Consider the following 24,164-nt stretch of genomic DNA (forward strand, 5'->3'; position numbering starts at 1 on the left):
CTTATTTCCTTTCATGTACCTGTCTCCCCTTGATAACAACATGTTCCTGTTGGAGATTTCAAACAGTGCTTATCAGTGACACAAAAATATGCCTACAAGAAACAAACGATGGGTGTGTATGAACGAATCTGGGTAAATATAAAAAACAGATGAATAAAAACTTGAGTTTTTTTCAAGTTTCCCATTTGAAGCTTTTTGTTTCTTGTTGGTCCTTTATAGAGAACTTCATTCAGCAATTCTCCTCCTGTCTTGCTGGGGGATCCCCACGATCAGACATGAAAGAACAGCAGGGAATCTAATACACCTCTGACTGCCCCAATTTAGACAACATTACATAAAATAAAAGGGATTTGAAATACATCCGCTACACTTCCAGCCTTATCCTTTCTAGCTTTTGTTCTTTTAATCTTCAGTACGCTCCTCAAATCCACACAGGCAGCACTCCTATGCCAGTGCCTTCAGGAACTCCAGCTTGCAGACAAAGAGCCATCAGAGCGGCAGAGAGTGAGAGCAATTCAGAGCGTGAATACTGCCTCCCTGCCGGTAACAAGCTCTCTGCTCTTCGACAGAAAATCTTTAATTGTCCTTGTTCTGCATCTCCTTGGGAGACAAATTCCCAAACGTTACCTAAGCCCTTATGGGAATCCCTTTTTAAGTCCACCTTTCCCACTCAAAACCAAGTAGAGCATAGAAATCTCTTGTCTGTGGCAGGAGTTATTAATGGGAGTGTTTGACCTAATTGTTTTATACCCGAAATTGCTTATAACCTTACCTGTATTAGGGGACAGGGGACAAAAGGAGGGTGTGAATATGATTCATCACTTATTTAGAATAGATGAGCAAACAAGAGACATGAAGTTTTGCAGTCTCAGGAGAGGAAAGAAAGAGAAAGCCCATATAGAAAGTCAAGAATGGGAAAAACATTTCAATAGCTGTTCACATGTTATCTAGACTATTTCTAACATTTTAATATAGGTACTGATAAATTTATTACAGCTTTACCTTTCTACTTATTGACATCATAGACTATATACCCAGACCTACCAGCATGACTATCGTGTCAACTGGCAATTGTAAAAAACATTGTAAAAAAGAAATAATAATAATAGTAGCTAATAATGAAACCATATAATAATTGATTTTGGTGGATCTTGCATGAATAAAATAATGGACTTCACTATAAAATACATTCAAATAGTAAGCCGATTAAAACAAAATAAATTCTGTTGGGAGGGAACTCTGGAGGTTGTTTGGTCAATCCTTCAGCATCCAGGTCATTGCTTACATCTTATTTCCTTAAAGTCCACAACTTTATCATCTTCTGCTGTGGGTAGTGCTTTCCTCCCCCAGGGTGACACTGGGCTCAGGCAGCTTACAATCCTGGTACCAAACCTTATCAGTAAAAAAACCTGAGGCATCAAAGTAGTGAGCACCTTTTCCATATCCTTCGTCACCAGGTCCTCTGAGGCAATGAGCAGCAGGGCCCATACCTTCTTAGGTCTTAAGATAAAAATCTCTTGCTATATTCTTCCCCATGCAAAATGGGAAGCCAACATTCAAAAGAGAAAGGGACACCATAAAAGCTGTTTGTTTATTCTTTTTTCAATCATCTATACCACTGCTTACTCTGGTGGATTTCAGGTTTCTGTTTGAAAAGAATATAGTAAAAGACATTCTGAAAAGCAGGCTTGCCAGTTAGCGGCTTAATTCTTGATAGTGAAAACACATGACACAATAAGGGCTACCTTCTTTTATCAGGCTGTTTTCATCTAAAATAGGCCTTTATGTTTTAACCACATTACAGCTTCTATACAAAATGTATTCCCATACCTATTGTGGTTCTAATGTACTGTGAAGCACAACACCACAAAAAAAGATATTTAAATTTTTAAAGAAGAATATCCTCAAACAACATAGCTACACCTAAATGTTCGTCATCCTTATGTCAATAATCTCACTGAAGCCAGAAAAAAATTCCAAAAGCCCAGATCACTTTTCTATACTATCTATTTACATTTGTAAATATGAAACAATGGAAACTACATCCAGTATTTGTGCTATAAAGAGGTGCCTTTTCCTGGACTGGGAATTAGGACCGGTGATAAACATGACAGTAAAAGCATTTATTCCACAACTAGAAATAAGCTATCACAAGGCTTGATTACCTATTTTCATTTCAACACAACTTATAAAGTATACTAATTTATAAGATAGAGAGATTCTGTTACAGTAACTTGTTTTATTTTATAGTTCCATCTAAGCTAAAAATAGACCCAATCTAGTGTTTGAGAAGATTATTGCACCTTGACGGCACCCAGCAAAACACAAAATGAATTTTAAAGATATTTTTTGGTATTTATTTGAAATATCATGTCCGTACATTTTAGGATGCAAAATGAAAAATGACCACATAACATGAATGCAATGACAAAAACCAAAGCAGTAACTTATTGATTTATGGAAACTGATTTAATTGCAAGGATCCTAATTTCTATATGTCCCAGACTTCAAAACAGCCTTTGACGTGGCTGATATTTCTAACATAACAAAATTAAGCTTTAGGAAAACTGTAATCTTCATCAATGCTGACAAAAAGTTATTTCCCTGGAAAATTACACCTGAGCTTAGACAGCTTCAGAGCAGTACCCACCTTTACTGATACTAGGTTATACAGCAAGCAGAGCATAGACATATGTAGAACCACTTCAGTATAAGTGCAAATGAAACTACTGAAGAAGCCTACAAAACCTGAAGTACAACTTGAACAAAATCAAACTTCATGAATAACTAACAAAATTAGACGGAAACACAAACCTAACCCAAAGAAGCATTTTTTCAATTTATAAATACCAGAAAACAACTGAAGTGAAATTCACTTAGAAAGAACACAAAATTAACAAGAAAGGTGATAGATGAGAAACTCTGATGGATGTCTTACTGAATAACATAAATTTGGAAACAAACATGATTATTATGGCTATATGCTGCCCAGTATGGTTCCAATACTACCTGAAACGTCCTATTCTTTCTGAAGGTACTGCTAATACAGCAGTTAAGGAGCTCCCATTTTCTATTGATATGGTTGCTATGGGAAAGAAAGGCAGATTTTTCCTAAATTCCTGAAAAAACATGCTTCCAAATTAATCTTTTACCTACAGCTCATATTGCATCTAGCTTTTGTGCTAACGCATCACTGAAGGAAATATTAAACATTATATTCAACCGCTACTTAAAAAAACCCCAATTCATACTTTCTTCTTTCACCTGATATTAAGAAAAACTGACTTTGCCAAAAAAAGTGGTGTATGTTTCACGTGACTGAATCTGCATTCGATAGTCCAGAAGATCCCTATATGTTATAAACATTTACACAGCTTCAAATCACTGAAATTAACAATACCTCAAGCACAACATATTTTTATGACAGGTAATCAATTACTTCAGTCAACAGTTTAACTGTCTTTATATGCATGACAATTTTATATACGTGTCACTTATGTTCGAAAAATATTTTAAAAGAAATCGGTAAGAGTATAAAAACATGGCGACAATATTGTAACACTGTAAATCTGTCATAAGCAAGCTTTTACAGTGGTATGTCTTCAAAAACAGTTTTTTAATGTGCTATTTTTAAATGAAAAAGCCTTTTCAGCTATTAAGCATAGAGAAGAAGAAAATCAAGGCTGTATTTTAAAGCCCAAAAGATGAATTTGTTAACATAAATGCATCTGACAACAGACAGTTTGCATTTAAACCTAAGACATTTTGATGTGAATTTGTCTAAGGTACAATTATTTTGTGCTCTTTCCTAACAGTCTGGACACTTTGGGTAATAAAATAAACAATTTAACTCTCTGCACAGTTAATAACTTACCCTTACTTGACCAACAAAAGCATTGGCTTCCTCTTCCTGTACAGACAGGTTTTTAGGTAGAAACATATCAAAAACTGGTCCGTTGTCATTTACATCTGTCACCACTATATTAACAGTAGCAGTTGAGGTCTACAGAGAAAGATAACATGAACAAATTATCTTTATTTTACAGTTTCACAGATGACAACTGATCAGCAACCTTACTGCTATGTATTAGACCCATGCAGTACAGAATCACAGGTAAACAGATTATTGATTTTTTTTTGCATGCTTTTCTGAAACAGGAAGCATTATTTGTTTGAAGAGTTTATTTTTACCTTTCCTTTCTTATAAGACAAAACAGGCTTGAGACTGAATAATGTATTAGAGATGCTTGAAGGTTTCAAGTATCTTTCTTCTTAAACGGTATTTTAAGGATTTAAGGATCTTTCATTCTGAGTGGGGAAAAAAGCCAGAAATATCAAAATTTGCCAGAACTATAAATTTGGAAAGAAATGACTGATTTTACTAGTCAAAATATGCTACTGTGATGATTAGCCAGCCTCTTAGCTGGCACAATCATGCAACCACAGCTCCATGGTGAGCTCAGCTGGCCTTAGCTCAGAGATCTCTGTATCACCCTTCACCCACATGACGCTGACGTGCTATTAAGCATTAGCACATCAACTTTAACATACAGAGAGGTGCCTAGTGGGAACAGCATAATTAACTATATTTAACACACATAAGATTTTAATAAAACATGTCTGTGCTCCCTACTGAAATTTTCTATCCAAATCAAAGGAAATGGAGAGTGCAGATCTTTGTTTGCAGATCTTCACAGCTTGAGTCAAATCTCTTTTCACTGGTCCTATATACTGTTTCAGACACAAAACACCACGTTATTGTATTTAATACATTAATTGTATTTTAAATCCATTCAACAAATGCTAACACCTTTGTTATCAGAGATACTTTTATTCCATAAATTCAAATCCAGTACAGCAGCAAGTACCATTGCGAACCATAGCTTCAAGCTTATTACAGTTTAAGATCATAATAGAAACAGATACATCAGCTAACACTAGCTACTTCATGCAGTTAGTTATTTCAGAACATGCCTAAGCATTGGCATCTCTTCTCCGTTTCTCATGTTTAACAGTTTTGCATTGAGGTGAAATACCTCAGTTTGAGCCTCATGAATTTAAACATTGTGGCAAGAGTAACAAAAACATGCCTTTATTTTATACCCTATAAATATAACTACAGAAGAGCTGAGGCTAATAATGCAAGTTTCTGTGGCCAGTGACACAGGTTGCAAAGAGAAGGAATGAACAGTACTCTTCATCCACTAGAGAAAAGAGAAGCACTACTAGGCAAAAACCATGGTAAGAAAGATTGAAATTATGCACTAGGAAAGCCTTTCATTGCAAGAACAGAGAAGCACAGGCACAGTGCAGGGAGGCTGTAGCATCTTCCCCAGGAGCAAGGTGCGTTAGTATCTGGCATGACTGATAGCGGTGTAAACTGATGCTGTGGTGGAGTTGTGGATGGGCAGGCTAACCTGGTATTATAACACGGTATCATTAGTCTATGAATGCTTCCTTCATAGACATATGAAGAAAAGAAAATAAAATTATCTTGTTCTATAAATACAGCCAGTTAGACAAGTATACTAAGGGAGATGGATGCTAGAAAGCAACACGTGTGAAGTTTAACACTGATGCCTTATTGCTAATGCTGGTTGTCCAGACTCTGTTTTGTACTGTTCCCCCAGTGACAGTAATATTTGTAATTATGTCCATGCTGCAGCCACTGCTACTGTGAAGTGCAGCGTAAAATCAAACACAGTGTATTAAATCAGCTTTCCTGTGCTATATCTAGATGCCTTCTGATACTGAACTACTTTGCGTCAAGCTACATTGGGGAAAACTCTGAAGAAGTTCCTTGCTTTAGGCACAAGACCAACCTGTTAGAAAGTGGCACCTCACACGATTCATAAAGAAACCTGTAGCCATCCTCCCTTAAAAAACAAAACCCCCCAAAAAGTCTGAATGTAAATCTGCATCTTTGTATGCCTTTTCTGAAACATCTGGTGCAGTACCTCCCATGTAACAAACCTCAAGCAGTTTTACACTCTCATAGGTCTGTGCAGCAACTGCTCACAATAAATGCAGATTATCGTCTAATTTTTATTAAGGGGCAAGCTCCTTGTATCTGCCACATGGGAAAAGCACTTGCAAAGGACAACTAATGTACTCACTATCTTAATAGTATGTAGTCATGCTTTCATTGCTGTGTTGCCAGTTCAATCTGATAACTTACTCTCTGCAGGAGAGATCCTCTAACAGGTCAATCTCCTTCACCTTCCAAATCCTCAGACTTGGCAAGTGTCCCAGTCACGGGTATTGGAGTCAGCTGCCTCTTTTCACAGCTATAAATCCAGCTGGTGCGTTTGCACAGTGTCCCACACATTCACTGCGGTGCTACCTGTGCTAGCAGGCTTCCTTTGCAATCCCTCTTGATATCGGCACAGCAAAGAGCAGATCCCAAACACACACAAGTAGCATAAATAATATCCATGCACAATACAGCTCTTTCAGAGTGAGAGTTTCTACAGTTTTTGTATAGAGGCAAATGCAGAAAACAGATCTGTTCCACAACAAGCACCATCCAATAACTACTTAATACTTAAAAAGTAATGAATACAGAATATTTTGAAACAAACAAACAAAAAGATGCTTTCAGGCTGGCTTCTTATATTTGCTTATGCTCAGTTATTTGCTAATTGTTTCTGAAACCACCATTCCCACATTCAATTTATATAAAGAAAAAGTACTTTACAATTTATGCATCGTCAACACAAAACATACTCCAGAATGTTTGCTCTGATGTGCAACATGCACTGAATGTAAACCAATCTTCCGAAGCTAACTTGATTCCACAGAATACAGGGTAATAAAACCTCTTAGATTTAATACAAGAGAGAAATATGGCATAAAAAACACTGCCTTAAGACAGTGAGTAATTCTCAATTTGAAAATATTTATTTTGCATTCAAAAAAATTTTAACAGGATGTGTCTGATAATCTGTGGCATGTTTACTTCTGATGATGCTGAATCAACCCACAGCAGCTCCCAGAACAGCTGCCAAAACATGCCTTTGCATCTGATAACTTCCGAATCAAGTGACGAAAGTAAAATTACTGTTGGGAACTACTTACAGGCCTAACTTTTGTACAGAAGTGCATGCCAATGGGGGTGCTTAAATACGTATTTTAGATAAACATAGCAACACATTATGAGGTACTCCTATGAGCACTTCTCCTAAATGACAGTGTTTTTCTAAACCCAAGCAACACTCTGCTCTGGAAGCATGCAATTAACAACATGACCCTGCAGCAATACTTTTATGTCTTGAACAAAAAAGGGAACTTTTCTTCTCCTCAAGCCTTTTTGAAACCCAATCGTTATAATATTATTAGAAATACAGAGCTCACAGAAATACTGGAATAAGTCTAGAAGGGGTCATTTGAAGTATCAAAGGAGACTCAGGTTTCATCTAAGAGGAGACAGCAGAGGCAGCAGGGAAGGCTGAGCTCTGCTTAATATAACCTGGATTTTAAGATTAATTTTAAGATCCTTTTTAATATCTTTATCAGTGATGTAGAGGAGGTAATGAAGCACACTCTCCTCAAGTTTGCAGGTGATACCAAACTGGGAGTAACAGTCAGTACGCTGGAGGGCAGGGCTGCCATTCAGAAGGACTTTGGCCAGCTGAGAAATGGGTCAACAGGAACCTTATGAAATTCAGCAGGGACTAATGCCCAGTCCTGCCCCTGGGAAGGACAAGCCCCTCACAGGGACCTGGGCCAGGGCTTGCCTAGCCAGGAGCAGCTCTGTGGGAAAGGCCTGTGAGTGTCAGCAAACAGTGAGTGGAGCAGGAGCAGCTGCGTGCCCTGGCAGCAACACAGGCCAGCAGCTCATGGGCTCTATGGACAGGGGTCCAGCCTGGAGACCCAAGGAAAGGATTATCCCCTCTGCTCAGCCCTCAGAAGACCACACCTAGATACTTCGACAGTGTCAGGAGAGAAAATGAGTGTAAACGGAAACAAGAGAGGTTCAGACTGGACATAAGGAACAGCTTCTCCCCATGAGGACAAAAATGAGAGCATTTCAGCACAATGAAGTACAAGTGTTTTCCATACACTGTGCTCTAGCTTGTCTTTGCACTGTGGACAGGTACTGGGAACCTGTTCTCAGCACTCCCTGGATAAGAACACAAAGAATCAAGTTTTTGATGCCTTTATACCATTAGATAGGGGTTACCTGAAAAATGCAGTAAATCAACTATCAGCCTGACTTGTGTATGTGAAGGGTGAAAGCTTTCTTGAGTTATTCTATAGGTTATTCTGTAATGTAGGGTAGGAATTGTTATTGGTGCTGAGGGATTCCAGGTCAGACTAAACCCCCAGACTAACAAGAACTGGAAAGATTGAAGAGTTTTTGCTTAGCTTAGTTTTGCAAGAAAAAAAAGAGAGTTTGTGGGGATTTTATAAGAAGGGAGAGAGGGAGGTAAAAGAGACGAGACATTGGGAATTGTTTCCCAACTCTTCTGTTATCTAAGAATTTTAGTATTTTTCAAATTGATGGCAATACTTTTACTCATCTTAAGCATCCTACCTTACCTGCCAGTCAACACAGCCACACAGGATAATGCTTCACTTGTTATCAAGTCTCAAGCCATACTTAAACTTTCACTTTGAATTAAAAAAGCGATAAATTGCAAATGAATAATATTTTATTGAGATGCCAAACAGGAAAATTATTTTATAAAATTAAGTTTTCTGTTCTTCCTAAACTTCCAAGGGTACTGAAATAAGATCCTTTAATAAGACCAACATTTCAAATATATCCTCATTTTTATATTAGTCACAATTTAGCAAACTATCAGAAGTGGATGCATTCAGTGGCAGGATCACCAAGAGGGGCATCCAAAACAAGCTCTGGGTTAGCAGCAATGCCCCTGTGTTCTCTTCCTTTAAATCAGTAACAACAAACTCTGAAACTGAGAAAGAATATGGGAATACTCAAAAATCTTGTTATTTCATCTGAATACAGGAAACATTTGTTATCCCACTGATGGAGCAATGCCAACCTTTTCCATGAAGTGGTAGTCAGTTGGCTACCTTTATTTCTCTGAGATCATAGGGCAGCTGTTCTGCCATTAGCATCAGAAACTGCTATAATCAAAGATTCTTAAATAAAATTAACATTTTCATATCCCCATTAGATAGCTCCAAAGATTTGCTTAAGCTCTCTGCAAGCCACAGCTTAAGACTGACGTGCTGTTCTGAAATAGCCTTTATTAGACAAATAGAATAAATTACAGTGGGTTATTCAGAACTGCAACACAGAGCAGTATTAGTAACATTATGGTCATCCGTCCTGTGGATAATGTAAAAAGTCACTAGAAACACTAAAATTACATTGAGTAAATAATCATTGCTTAGAAGTTATGTTCAAGGCTAGCCACAACCTTTCTTCAGTCTGTGACTGGAACAGAAAATAAGAAAGCAAGTAGACTGTGGGTCATACCCTTTCTTACAGCAGCCAAGTAACTATTTGGCACACTAGTCAACAGGTGAGAAGGACCCCAGGTAGTGAATGCATGCCTTGGGGATAAAAAGTGCACTGCAGAGAGGATAAAAGTAAACACACTGAGAAAGGGTCACTATATTTTGTATGAAGCTCTGTTTCTTGTACCTTTAGAGAAGCCTATCATTTCTTATCACTATTTTCAACCGCAGGTAGCAGTGGCTGCCTGAGAATGCTCCCACTGTCATGTAAACTGCACTTCATTTTCTATGTCACTAGCTTAAATTCTTCTACTAAGGAAACCTCCAGCACACAGAGAGGTGGTGATGCTTTTAACTCTGTCACAACTCATCACACCAAAATTTTTAAGTCAGTGATGAAGAGCATAAGGAGCTCTAAAAGTAATTCTGGCCCTTGACTATCAAAGCAGCAAAAGTTATATTTAATGACAAGTTCCAGTTGGGTGCCCATTTACTTCTGCAAAGCCAGCTTTCTTGTCTTGTTGGGGTGTGTGCATGAAGATAGCTGTACTGCACATCTCATAGCCTCAAGATTAAAAAAAGATTTAATTTCTCTTCATTCATCAGTTCTCATACTTCAAGTGCTGTAACATGTATCAGGAACCTATGTCCCAGCTCCCTACAACATTACTGTCCTCTTTGGCTCTAGTCTTGTACCACTGCAAGGTGACTTGAGTATGGCAGACTAAAATTAAGGCAATGCTTATAACTACCAGCAGCATGAAGCAGAGTTTTCCTTGCAAAGCTTGGGGAAAACGAATAGAGAAAAAGATGATGTTTGAAGAAAAGATGTTTGAAGAATCACAGAATGCTTTGGATTGGAAGGGACCTTTACAGGTCATCTAGCCCAACCTCCCTGCAAGAGCAGGGACATCTTTAACTAGATCAGGTTGCTCAGAGCCCCATCCAACCTGACCTTGGATGGGGCTCTGAGCAAACTGATCAGACAGTCAGAAAGAAAATCAGTTGCAGATAGAATCTTCTAATTCTCCCACTTGATTGTATACATGCTATTTTGTTCATTACATCAGAATGAAAGCAGAAGTGTCACAAATTTCTTAAGGAATTATGAAAAGTTGCAGTGTTTTGTAGAGAATCCTAAAAGAGACAGTAAAATAGCACACTCATGAAACAGAGCTGCTGTTTCACTAAAGCTCTTGACATGTTTAATGACCACTAAATGTCTTTAAACAAACTTGAGTGGTTCCCCAAAGTAATGAGACACACCTAATTCACAGCTGGTTTTGTATATCAACTGAATGGATACTCCTCATGCAAATACGAAGATAATATGGCAAGGATACATAAAAAAGCGCCTTGGCTGTTTTAAAACTAGGCATTTCTACAAAAGATTTGTCAAGTATGGTTTGGAAAGGAGCGTTGAAGCTATTACTGGAAAATCACACAGGGAAAAAAGTAGTACAGCCTCATATCAGGCATTTCCTATTTATTACTGAAGCAAACCATGTTTACTTTTCTTTTATAATAAACATAAGTCAAACAAAAGATCAACAGCTGCAATTTATAGCTTTCTTAGTGCCACTAAAATAGTTCTTACATATATAATTCTTCCCAAGCAATAAATGTAACATCTACATTGTCTCGACAAATATCTTTTGTCCTAAGTATGCCAGACACTGATAAATGTTATGGATGATAAATTTGATGGAGATTTCACTTGTGACTTATTTTATTTGTACCCTGCCATTTAAATTGAAGTTGGGAATTGATGAGAGCATTCTATGCCTTGGAGAGGAAACATTCTTAGCTCTAATGTCAAGCAAGTTTATTAATTTAGACAAACTCCAAGACAAATGCTATCATCTCCAGATATAACTAGTTTGCAAATAATAAGACCTGAGGCAAAGCCCAAGGCCTTATTTGATCGAAAAAGAAACTGTAAATAATGCTTCTGATCAGTCATATCAGGACTTATCTATATTCAATTCAAGAAAACTACACTTAAATGATGATATCCAAAATAATGGCTATTATTTACCAAACAGGGGAAACAGCTGCTCAGATCTTAAGATACTGGGTGTAATAAGGATCAGGATAAAATATACATAAACTGTGTAACATGTAAATTGCCATGCTGTCCAAATTCAGTGCTCCAGGAGAGTGACAGCCTGAAGAGCAACATTGCTAATGGGAATCTAATAAGAATTGGTAATGGAGGATGACAATGAAGTGCCCAAGTTGGAAAAAGTGATGGGTAAACGTGCACAACTGATTATGGCCTTGTTCACCGACCTTTCTGAATGCACAGAAGCTGCATAACCACAACAAACAACATCCACTGGGCCACAGAGAAGGGGGGGGCATGTTATTCTTTTCCGGTCTGTTCCTACCAGCAAGGCTGCAAGCCTCAGGTATTTTCAGACCTTGTTTTCTTCCAGTGTAGGGCATGAGAACTTTAAAAGCGTTATCTACTGACCCACTACACCTCTCCAAGTTATAAAGAAGAAATGGCCAGCTAGACTGCAAAGACATTTAAGAGAGAGGAGACTGAGGCTGCAGGGAAAGACAAGGCTGGAGCTTGTCAATAATTACACTGATGAAAAAAGATCAGAAAAAGCCTGGGGACGAGAAAAAGAGAAAAGCTGTCAAACACACAAAAATAAATCTCCAAAGGAAACTCCCCCTAAACTAAACCCTCACACATCCAAAAAAGAAAATGTAAAAGATGAGAACTCAGCAGGAAAGGAAGAGAAAATCACATACATTCCAGAAATGTCCTTGACAAATGCATGGGACTGACAGGATAGGTCTCCACTGTTATGCCAGTCACTGGCCACGTAACAGCCAGGGCTCCAACACTGTGTATCTATTTGTGGAAGAGAAAGAGTATTGATCTGCTGTCCAAGCAGCTGAAAAGCATCTCAATATCACAGGAATGAAACATTACTGTTTCTGTGGGATGAATCAGCAGCAACTGGTAGCTTATATCCCAAACTATATAGCTCACACTAAACCACTCAAATTTAGAGCATACTGTGTGCTACACATCACCTAACATAGTTGGAGGCTAATGTACAAAGTAGGCTACGTTTGTCATGCAACCTGGCAGAGCCAAAGCTGTGGAAAAATGGGTCTGCATCTAAACTAAAAGCTCGGGATTCAGCATCTTAATGGCAAATGGATAAAGTGGTAGCATCTCTACCAATGTCCTTATATCATAAACCAAACCTGAGAACTTCAAAACAGGTGAGGAACATGGGCTGCCGTATCCTTCAGCTGCAATTCCCCTAGCCTTCTTGCATGGGCTATCTATTTTGAACTGGAGACTTCACTGCTGTTATAAAAAGAACAGAGGTTTCCGCTAACCTGCAAGATCTGTCTGAAAGGCATGCTCAGCTACAGAGAGGGGTTCAGGGCAAGGAGCTTTAAGAGGTGTGTCTGCTCTTGAGCTCTCTAACTTGAGCTCTCTAACTTGCGCTTGAGCTCTCTAGCTCTCTAATACAGTGCTGGCTGAAAAACAGTCTGCCTGACTTATGTTTTCCAGTTTAACTAGAATTCACAACCATTGTATTTACTGTCATGACTGTGGTATTACTGTATACACACAATAACAGTAATTATACTCAAAGTTACACTATACATCATTGTTATTGGGAACTCTGCTGCAAGATCTATTTTAACATAGTTTTACTTAAGCTTATTTATTTTGGGATACAAAATGCTTCTATTGAAAATGCTTCTATTTTATCCTTGGTGCAGAACTGTTTCTCACCTTAAAATAATTAAAGTCATCTTTCAAAACGGAATTACAATCTGCTCTACGTCTTTGATTGAAAACTGTGATCAATCTATTTCTTATGAGAATTAGTTAAATCACCCCTTCCCTGTCAGCATTTGAAATCAAAGCCTTTATGGGGAATATTACCCATGCAATGCAAGCAGACAAGTTGTACAAACACTGGAAGTTTGGGAGTCTCCTAAAGCTTGCCCTAATAAAAGAGCTGATGCACAGAGAAAATCCTTCTCTCACAGAAGAGGAAATCTGGCCAGATAAATTCTTCTCATGCAAACTGAAGTTTACAGATCAGCAGAAATTTTTAAGGCTTTCTCATATGAAGTATATAACTTGTCAGGAAAATAGTAATAGGCAGTGTTTCTCTTCAGTTACAGTTTGTATTGTTGAAAAGAAAATCATTTGAGGAGTGCTTTAGAGGTGGAAGTACAAAATCTTTTATCTGTTTATATTGTTCCTTTTCATATATTTAAGAACTATTCCTTCCCATTGCACTGACAGATCAAAATAAATGGGCTACATTAAGGTAGTATTAAGGTTCCACAGTATGAACAGATTCCATTGATTTTTTTTTTTTTTTGCAACCTTGTTTTACTGATTACAAAAAGGTCAGTTAAGTAGAAGCCTTTTTCAATATAAGCCTTTTTGTACACAAAATCTCTGTTCAATGAGTATTTACTGAAAGAGGCGTGCATGCTTTATTCTTGATAGTTAATGGAACTGATGTGGAGCAGATACAGGTAATATTTACAGGAGTAACAGAAAATTTACTGTAATTAATTCTCTATGCTATTCAAGTAGTAAATTTTTGTCTAAATTACCTTGTTCTAGTGCTACCTGTTTGCTCTAAGGAATGTAATTAATTCAAGTGTCATGGGAGATAGATGCTCTAAATTATTAAAGATCTTCTAAGATGACTGAAATACCCAAGTCTAACTTACATGATGAAACACAATGCACTGAAATAAGGCCACTTATGGTTCACTCAGCAGCTGAATATCCTCCTGAAATGTTGGTCTGCTCTGATCAAGAACAAGACAGTGAGGAGGAATATGGCATGGTTATCTGTGTCTACACAAAGCACACCAGTGTGCCTCAAGGCCCCTGGGACTGAGAGACTATTAGGCTGCCTCGCTCCGACGCATCTTTGTCTAGGATCAAGAATACAATGGTATTTATTCTACCTTCATTTACAGCCTGTGGCAATTATTTAACTAGATCATAAGGTAAGCAAATTCTAGTTTTCAACTGTTGGTCCTTCTGAGGGCATTGTTGTGGCAGACACCACTATGACCTTCTACGAACGCCATACTCATGCATACTGCAGCCAGGAATATGGTTTTCAGAGCTTCTAAATTCTAAGTCCCGGTACTAAGTACAGTGCAAACCCATGAACGTTTTAGCCACACTTAAAGGTTAAACATCGCGGTGTCTCACTTTTATGCATTGGACATCAGAGTGGAATCTGGCATCCAGTGCTGGGTACCCAGAACCACATATAGAAAGCACAAAAAAAGACTTAGAGTGTCTTCAAAAATGCCAATTCAGTCCCTGCATTCAGCACGCAGCTGGTCTGGCCAGCCCAGCCCACCGAGAAAACAGTTCTCTCTCCAATGCCTTTCTAAGGGTCACCTGATGGTGCCTCTGTCTCCTTAGGAAACACGGCCCCAAACCAGTTTTGGGGTCCGCAATGCTAAAATTACTCTGATTTTTTCATGAAGTGTTCATTGCAGAAGAAATGGGCACTGCCTGAGACTAATGGGCAAGATCTTGGATTCATGGCTTTCAGAGACACCCTCCCAGAGCTAGGTCACCTTTGATCTTTCCTATCCAGCGAATCTCAGACTATATCCTGAACAGCCCAACTTCAAAAGAGCAAATGGACAACAGCTTCTTCTGGACTTCCAAAGTAGTTTAGTGGTCTGGTGGTTGAGTCTTCCAAGACATACAAAAGAATCTGAACCCCTGTCAGTATTTTTTGGGTATCACAAAGTGAGTGTAACAAGAGACATCAATATTGTCGGTCTCCTTCAGCCATATTAAAAAGGAAGGCTGCAGCTACCTGGCAGGTTGAGAACACCCCCTGGATGACTGACAATTTTTAAGAATACCTAATTACTAACTCCCAAACGGCTTTGTAAACTAGGCATTGCGCTGCTCTGTTTTGCAAAGACTTGGGCAGAAACACATTTCTGAAGTGCCTCGTGAATATTTTCAGGACTTGACATTTGTATTTGGAGGTTTGAATTCTGCTTAAATCACAAAATATTACACAGTAAGACAATACAATGGAGCTTCCTGTTTTATCTATATAAATGAACTGACACATACACACTCACGCAAGCCAAAAATAAATAGCACAGAAGGCTTTTTCTTTCTCCAAAAAAAAGTAATGCATATTTATTTCTGACTTCTTGCTCTGAAATGCAGAGACATGAATTCTTGCCTTTAAATCCCATCCAAACATACCACAATTTGTGAAAACAATCTGAGCTTGATATAGTTTTTTATTTGCACGTCACTCCTCTGCCCATCTACAACTAAGTCTCATTACTAGGGAAATAAAAATATTTTCCTGACTACTCAATTAATGCATACTTAATTGTTCGTTGTGTTGTATTGTTAACAGTGACAGGTGGTAGGTCATGTTATTCCAAGGTCAGAGAAAAACCACAAGCCTGTTAATGCTCCAGGTTATAAATCAGAACAATAACTTGGGAAGCATAGTCAAGCATTTTAAACAATCAAGAGCATTATAAGGCATGCAAAAGTGATGAAACGGTGTCAGCCACGCCACACCACTAAATGGAAAGCTGTATTGCTTGGTGAAGGCATAAGTAGGTCTGTATTAATTTTGATGGAATAAGCAGTCCCCAAAAGTCAAAAGGTGTCAACATGACTGTCACCACATAACATTAGGCAGTTAAATAAGCCTTGGGGTTTGCAATAGAAACCTCAACTACTTAGTGCCATAGCAACGTTGTTAAAAGTCTCTTAGACCCTTTATTAATGACACAGAAAAAGGAGCAAGAAAAAAAATACCATTAAAACACCAACAATTTAAGGTGTGCAGGACCACAGACTTTTCAAATGCAAAAATGTGTTCAACAGACTTCATAGATAATGATGGAGAATAGTTATGTTCGTCTAGAGAACACTGGGGATAAAAAGGAGGGCTGATACCATACTGCATACTGTGTACTAGTCCAATATCCCCTGGGGTTTACAGCAGAGTGGAGCAAGCAGGTCACACAGCTGCGAGAGGCAGAATTTCAGCCCCTAGAAGATCAGGAATCCAGTAACCTGTGAGTTTAGAAAGGTAATGGTTCGTACCACCACGATGACAGGAAAGGCACCCGAAGAAAACATGGCCCCCCAAGAGACTGGTGATGGGGCTGCTTTACTCCAAGCAGAAGTGTGATCCTGTGTGGGAAGTGTCCTGCTGCACCATGTGCTGACCTCCAAACTCCTGGAGATACCAGAACTGGAAAGAAAGATCCATTTTGGCATGTCTCCCCGGGCTAAAGATGACCCTGTCAGGGCTGGAGATGGCAATCAGTGTGTGAACTGGACTAGCATTAAAGGTAGGAAACAAGATGAATCTTTCTGGCCCTTTCTTTCTGTTTGCTTCAGGTGAGCCAATCCCAGAGACTGATGACTCAATACCAAAATACAGGCTTCACCCACTTAACGAGCCTTACTTATCTCTAAGGAGAAAAACATTCTTAGTTTTACGAGAACCATGCTGAACAGACAAGAGAGTCGTCACCTTGAAACAGACAACTTTTAAAGCAGCATGGGATAAATTTCTTTCTGAAAGCTCTAACAATTTCAAAGCATAGCAACAGTTCCCATCTGAAGTATTCCATCTAAAATGCAGTATTTTATACACTATTATTTAAAAATTAAATGAGCTGAACTTATGCCCCTTTGAAACCTACGTTATAATGGCTAAAAATCTTTGTTCACAACAGAATTTAGCTGAAAAATATTATCGATATTGAAATGTCTTGAGTACTGTTCACAATTTCTGAAGCAAATTCAATGGATGAAGTTACAAAGACTGAACTTTCTCAGATAAGTATGAAATGTCAATAAAAATGTTTTATTTTTTCTACTACGTAAGGGTACTAACATGGCTTTTTATGCATCTTTATACTTGAAGGCTATGAATTAAATAACCTGCTCCACAGTTAAATTGTCAATGCAAGCATAGCTGACCATGCTTGAGGAACAGGCTCAAATGACATAACCTCTTGAGATCCTGTGCAACCTGAATTATCCTGTAATCCTATGACTGTTGTTCATAAAACCTAACTACAAAAATGTACAAACGCCAAGTTTTCATGTTGTAACTGAACAGGAAAGTTCTAGTTAAAAAAAATTACCAAGAAAAAAAACAACCCCAAACCACACTAATAAAGTATTTTCCCTTTAAATTCCTTTCAAATTTTAAAGAAACAAGCAAATACAGAAAAGGTTGTATAGAATACAAAAGCTTATTCTAAGTATATTTGACACTAATGGGTAGTTTCAAACAGCCGACTATTGGATGGAAGAAAATCAGTTTTTGTATGTTACTAGCTAAATATGTTAATGTCATTTAAATTAAGTTGCACCTGCCTATGGAATTAACTCTGTGATTTTAGGGAAACTGAAAAAAGTTCTTCAATCAGATAACTGGTTTTCTGTAGGCACTAATAGAATTGTTCAAAAAAGTAAACCTTGATGACAAGCAGCAGGTGAATTAGTTGAGGGAACAGTAGTTTTGTAATTGTAGGAATAGTTTTTTTTTCCTAAAGAGACATCATTGCTTTCTGATATAAACTAGTTAAAAAGAAAAGGTCCTCCATGAAATTTCACTGACTTGTTGAAACAAGCATTTATGTCCGTAGAACAGTTTGCCATGTTACCAGCTAGCAACTTTAAATTAGTCCCTGACCCAGGAGGAGCCTGTCAAACAGTAGAGAGTAAGTCCAAAAGAGCTGCAAATCAAAGAAATTGTGCAAAGACACAAGGAAGCCTTGTAAATTAGTCAAAACCACTGTTTCCTGGCATGGAAAAGGCATGGACATTTAATGGGCTGAGCTGCCCTGTTTCATCTATTTGTTTGTAAAATAAAAGCCGAGAGACTTATACAGTCTCATTTGTGACACTGGCAAGCCCAGCCTAACCCTTGAGCCTAACCCTCAAACCCAACTCCTAACCCTTTCGTTTCAAGTACTGTCACCAGAAGCTTAGGGTGCAAGAGCAGTCAAGTCAGCTTGTCACGTAAGCCATACTGCTGGGCAATTTTAAGAATAAAGGTGCCCCACCACCGGCAGAAAGTATCGTAACAGAAGAAAACAGCTACAGCCAGGTAAGAGAGAGTGTTGAAGATCCTAAACCAAGCAGCAGTAAAGAGAACACACACAAGCTAAAAATGTGTGACCACATTTCACTGTGAGAACAATTAACACACACACACACACCTGCAGATACAAAACTCCAGGAAAAAAACATATGGTATTGAGGAAGGAAAGCAGATAATGAGATAGCAAGGGAATGGATATTTTTTTTTTAAGTGTATGTTGTTGTTATAACAACAACAACATAACACCACCATCCATCAAGAGCATTCAGTACCAGAGAGTCAAGCAACCTGCTGCTGCTTTGCTTGTCTTTCTGCTTGCCAAGTGACTGCTGTACTAGTAAGAACTGTTATGCTTATTGAGAAATGATGAGTTTTGTGCCAGTGTTAGGAAATCACAAATACCTTTCATTGATGTTACAACAGTTCTTTGGGCTCTAATTATTTGACTTCCTTGTGGGATACTCTTGATATTTTCTCTAAAAAACCCCCCACTAAAAAAAATAATCCTTGAAATTTGCATATCATTACAACTACTTTTGAAAATGCTACTGTTCTTATTTGTATTACCAGACCTCTAGGAACCTCTAGCCCTGTCTTCACTGGGCTACGCAATGCACGAAGAAGAAAAGGACAGTCCATTCCTCCAACAACATGCCTGCTACTTGCCCCAGCCTGGCTACTGAACTGCTCACAGACTGAAGTATCGATGACTTCTGCTGCAACAGGTAGTCCACCCTACATCAGTGTAGTTCAGAGACTATACTAACGAAGCCCTCCACAGTTTGTTTTTGGTGGTTTTTACACAATTGAGCTTCAAAAGCCACATCTCACCTTATGTACAACTATTTTATATTAAGGAGTATGCTGTGATTAACTGGATTTCTATTAAAAAAGCAACTCAACTTCTGAGTGTTAAAATGGATCAGATGTCCAGTTAAGTTCCAGGACAAAGAGAATGAATCTCTAGATGAAAGGAAGATGAAATATCTTTTCAGTAGCCTTTCTATGCCCCAGACAGTATTTCAGCAGCATAACATAGTCTGAAACAGAATACAAGTCTTTTATTTAAACCTTCAGATTTCACAGCTGGAAGTTAGAGATTAAAACAATTGAACTCAGAGCTATCAAGAATGGAGAATACTTCACAAGTAATAAAATTACAAGTATTAAGATGAATTACTGAAGATAACTGTAACCCAATTTTTAATGGAAAAGGTGTAGACCCTATTATAGTTATTCCATATTACCATAGAGTTGCATAAAGGCTCTAAAACTTTCTCAATACTTTGGGAAAAAAAAATTCTGAGTAAATGCTGAGCAGGAAGGCAAATCTTATAAGCTGAAGAAGCTAAAATAGGGAAAAGAGCATGCCACAGAAATAAGACATAAGATTTTTTTCTGCTGTGGTGAAGACAGGGTGAGCAAGGATCCAAACCACAGAGCTTCTATGATCGCTCCTTAGCAAACTGTCAAAGATTTCTCTGTTTCAATCTCAAAGCTGAACACTGCCTCCTAGAATAGCCCAGATAACGTGGCTATATTATTTTACATCTGCCCTTATACACTGTAATTTTAAGGTCGGATACTTAGAGACTTCTCCATCTATGCTATTATTCCATGGCACAAATCCATAGCAGAACTGCTGCACTCCCATGTACCTTGCACAATCCAACTGTGGTAAATTTCCCCTGTTCGGATTGCTGCAAACTTTTAGAAAACCTAATTCCATTGCCTCTACTTGGTACATAAATACTTATCCTTAAATAGCCCTCCATTTTTTATTATGGAAATTGAAAAATCACAATTTTGTTGTACTAAACACAAATGTGAGCAATATGTTTGTTGGTTTGATTGCGGGGTCACTGCACGCCTGGATCAATGCAAACATACAAGACTTAGAAATACCTCCCGGTAAAAAAGTTTTATTTTTTAAGAGAAGTGGCATGGGCACTTTTCCAGATTTTTCCTGAGAACTTAAAAAAATTGAAGCTGGACAGTGCTTTCATCTGTCAATTCTGAAAAAAGTTCAATGCATTTGACTAGAGAAAGCACAAATCTGTAATACAGGTGCCCACATAACTGATTTTTAGGAGAGGGTATGAAAGAAGTCTGGTTATTTTACTAGCATGGAGAAGAAATAGTAAGATGATGCACATATATGAATAAAACAAAACCTTGACTGCAGTGGTTCTTGTTGAAGGATAACAAAAAGGCAGAAGTAGCAGCAAAGTCACTCTGTTTCAAGATCAAGGACATTACCCCAATGATATACAGGCTTTATCTACACAAACCTTTTTGAGATAAAGGAAAATTGTTGCAGATTACAGATATATTTGATCAAGACCCATATAAAAGATACTACAATTAGACTACTTCATGTCCCTAACTACGTATCATAATAGCCCATTTTCTTAAACTATTACAGGAAACTCACCCCATCTGGTCTGCCATCCGAGGCTGTAACAATCAGAATATAGCGATCAGTGCTTTCTCTGTCCAAGGGCTTTCCTAAGGCTAGGAGTCCAGAACTAGTAATAAAACAAAAACATAAAATGTTATCACAACAGTTTTAAGACATCTACAAGCACTTTTGTTCCACTACTTTGTGTTACACAAATGTTTCCCTTTGAGCAAGTTAATAATCTTTTAGGCTTTATTACAACTAAAAGCATATTTTGTGTAGGTAAAGGCTAATAAAAACAATGAGCCAATTTCTAATGTTTTCCACTTCGATACATGTATAATTTAGGATTAAAATAACAACCTACTGATCTATAGAAATATACAAAAGATAGACCTACACTGAACACAGGACCGTCACTGGATAGAAAGCTGCATGCTATAATAAATGAGAGGAGAGAATCACAAGCAGTCTGTTAATCACAGAGGACTCCTGATAGCCCTGACAGGATTGCAGCAGTAAACTGCGGGAATACAACACACACGGTCTTAAGTATGAGGCTCTGTAGAGTTTTACAGGGCAAGGTTACTAACTTGCATGCTAAAGGTTACTAACTTGCATGTAGTCAAAGTGCTGCAATGAGCTAATGCCCATTCAGTGCATGCATAGATACACCATATTCCCTAATAATAAAGTATTAACATAGGCACAAATGTTGTGGAAAACTAATCAGGATATTGTGATTATTGATGCCCATTTAAAAAAGACAACAAATGAAGGGCTATTTGGAAGCCACATGCACAAAAAATAAAACAAAATTTTACAAAAATGCTGTTTGAAAGCATTGCGAATTCCTACAACTGCTGACAAATAAAACAACCTAGATTTTGTCTCTAGGATGATCTCATTTCCTCATGCAGAAGTCTGGAAGCCACCTGGAGGTGTGTTGTAGCAACACAGAGACAAGATCCCACTGTGGACTCATTACTTTAATATTAGGAAGCATCAGAAAAGTACCGTTGAGTTGACAATCCTGTCTAAGCAAGCTAAACTCTGCTTAACTGAACTGGCAGAAGTGGTACTTCCATGACCAGCGCTAAAGCTCTGCATCTCATTTACAGGATTTTGGTGTCTACTGGAACATGGTCAAGTATGTAACAAATTGAGATCCCTGTTAAATGCCACCCAATCCACAGGCTATTTAACAAACATGCACCAATAAACGTGGATTCAGGATGACAGTTATCCTCTTGTTGCAGGGCTGAGCAGCTTCTCCCATGAAACTCCACCAAACGTGTCACAGTTGGCTGTAACATTTTAAGAAAAGTGTAACAACACATGATTTTGCAGTGCAAAATCCACACCGGCTGGGATCTTCGTATGCTATGACTTTCCATGTGTTATTCCATTTTTAATGGACATATCAGACACAAGCATTTGTCAGGCGCAACTATAAATTTTACTGGTTAAACCTACGTTTTATGTTCATAACCTAGAACCTAAACAGCTACTTGTTCAGAAAGAGGTTTTATTAAAACAACCAAAAAAAGCCAAAGCCAAAGCCAAACTGAACCAAGAAGTCCCAAACTGAGATCTCATTAGCTGTACTTCTCCAGAACACTTAAGTGTATGTAATCTGTGCCTAAGCATTTTTTTTTCCCTAGGCTATAAATTTCTGCAGAGTTTCTGCTGTGATTTCTTACTCTCAGAGAAGACCTCAACAAACTGGTTCTAGACCAAGACTTTTTCCAACATTGTTTTCATCAGAGACAAATACCAACACTTACTGGCAAGCTGTTACTGCAAGCAGTTTCTTAAAATAAATACTACAGAAATAGGTGGAAACAGTGAGTGGGAGCATAACTCTCCCCTAGGACTGAAAGGTCAGTAGGTAAAATAATATCCAAACTCAGTAATCAAAGAAAATAATATTTCAGGAGATGCTACATTCAATCTGCCTCATTGCTACACAACTAAAACATAGGAACATGTCATGTTTAGCTTCCTCAAAAAAGGAAAAGCTAGCAACCTTCATTGTACCTAAAATACTTTCTGGAGGTTGGTAAAAACCAACAGGACACATGAATATTGTGTGTAGATTTGTGACCCAGTAAATATGGAGCTGACATGTCTTGTGCCAAGCTACAACAGGGCCTGAGGACCCATCTTGCTTCTTTGCATGGACTTGCCTGGGCCTGCTCAAAGGTTGGTTTCAGCTTTAAACAGCAATTATCTAATGAGCAGGTACCCGATACCAATGTTGTTTTAGCTTTTGCTTACTTTTCTACAATTTTGTAGCGTCATGCCTATTTTTATATATATAGTTTTTGTAACTAATGGGTAGCTATAACATGGTTAGTGTGTGAAGATTGAACTATGTATGGAGCTGGAGAGGCATGGTGTCTAGTGTACTGAAAGTTCAGGCACAAGATGACACCAGAGCCTGGGGCTACAAACACCTCACCAGTGGCCTACTACTGATAAAGAAACACAACCTTAGGGGCTGCCCAAAACCAGTCTGGGGTCACAAAGAGAACAATAAACAAGTATCCACATATGTAAAACACACCACATGCAGTAAGTTCAGATTAAGATAGACTTGCACACAGATAGGGGGGAAAAAATGTGGTACAGAGCGTGTTAACAAACATTAAAATGACTCGAAATGGATCCTAGAGTGAGGAGAATGAAACTGTCAGCATTATACTCCTCCTATCAGGGCAGGACTTCAGATGCTGAAGGCTCGGCATAGACCCCTGCTCCAGAGGAAATTACTGCCCTTAGGGCCCAAAGGGAAAGTGGAAAGGTAAAGCATAACACCAGAGCAAGGGACAGACCTTAGAAAGTTTGTGTACATATTTATATACGTTTTTTATATATAGTTATATATATAGTAATATAAATATATGTAGCTATATATATAGCTGTAATGACATATAGCTATATATCTAAACATATATAGCTATATATAATTAAAATACATGTATATATACATGTATGATTATACATATATAAATGTTAAAATTACATATATACATAAAATAAATTACATTATACATATTTTATATTTACATACATACACATACTAAAACATATGTATATATGCAATTTTAGCTATATGCATTAGTGTCATAACTGGACTACTAATAAGAGTTTGAATAGACTATTAAGACTTTAATTAGACT

The 24,164-nt window shown here is 37.9% G+C and overlaps 1 protein-coding gene across 4 annotated transcripts in view; it reads right to left on the reverse strand.

The window, feature by feature from the left end:
- Positions 1 to 24,164, reverse strand: part of PCDH15 (protocadherin related 15) — a 378,762-nt gene that overhangs the window by 140,922 nt on the left and 213,676 nt on the right. For all 4 annotated transcript variants that reach the window (XM_072869959.1, XM_072869956.1, XM_072869957.1 and 1 more), the window contains exons 16-17: positions 21,013 to 21,106; positions 3,875 to 4,003 (exon numbers count right to left, since the gene is read on the reverse strand). In XM_072869959.1, the coding sequence (XP_072726060.1) occupies positions 3,875 to 4,003; positions 21,013 to 21,106 (223 nt within the window). The remainder of the gene's footprint in view (positions 1 to 3,874; positions 4,004 to 21,012; positions 21,107 to 24,164) is intronic.

This window comes from Ciconia boyciana, chromosome 8 (assembly GCF_034638445.1).
Source record: "Ciconia boyciana chromosome 8, ASM3463844v1, whole genome shotgun sequence".
NCBI lineage: Eukaryota > Metazoa > Chordata > Aves > Ciconiiformes > Ciconiidae > Ciconia > Ciconia boyciana.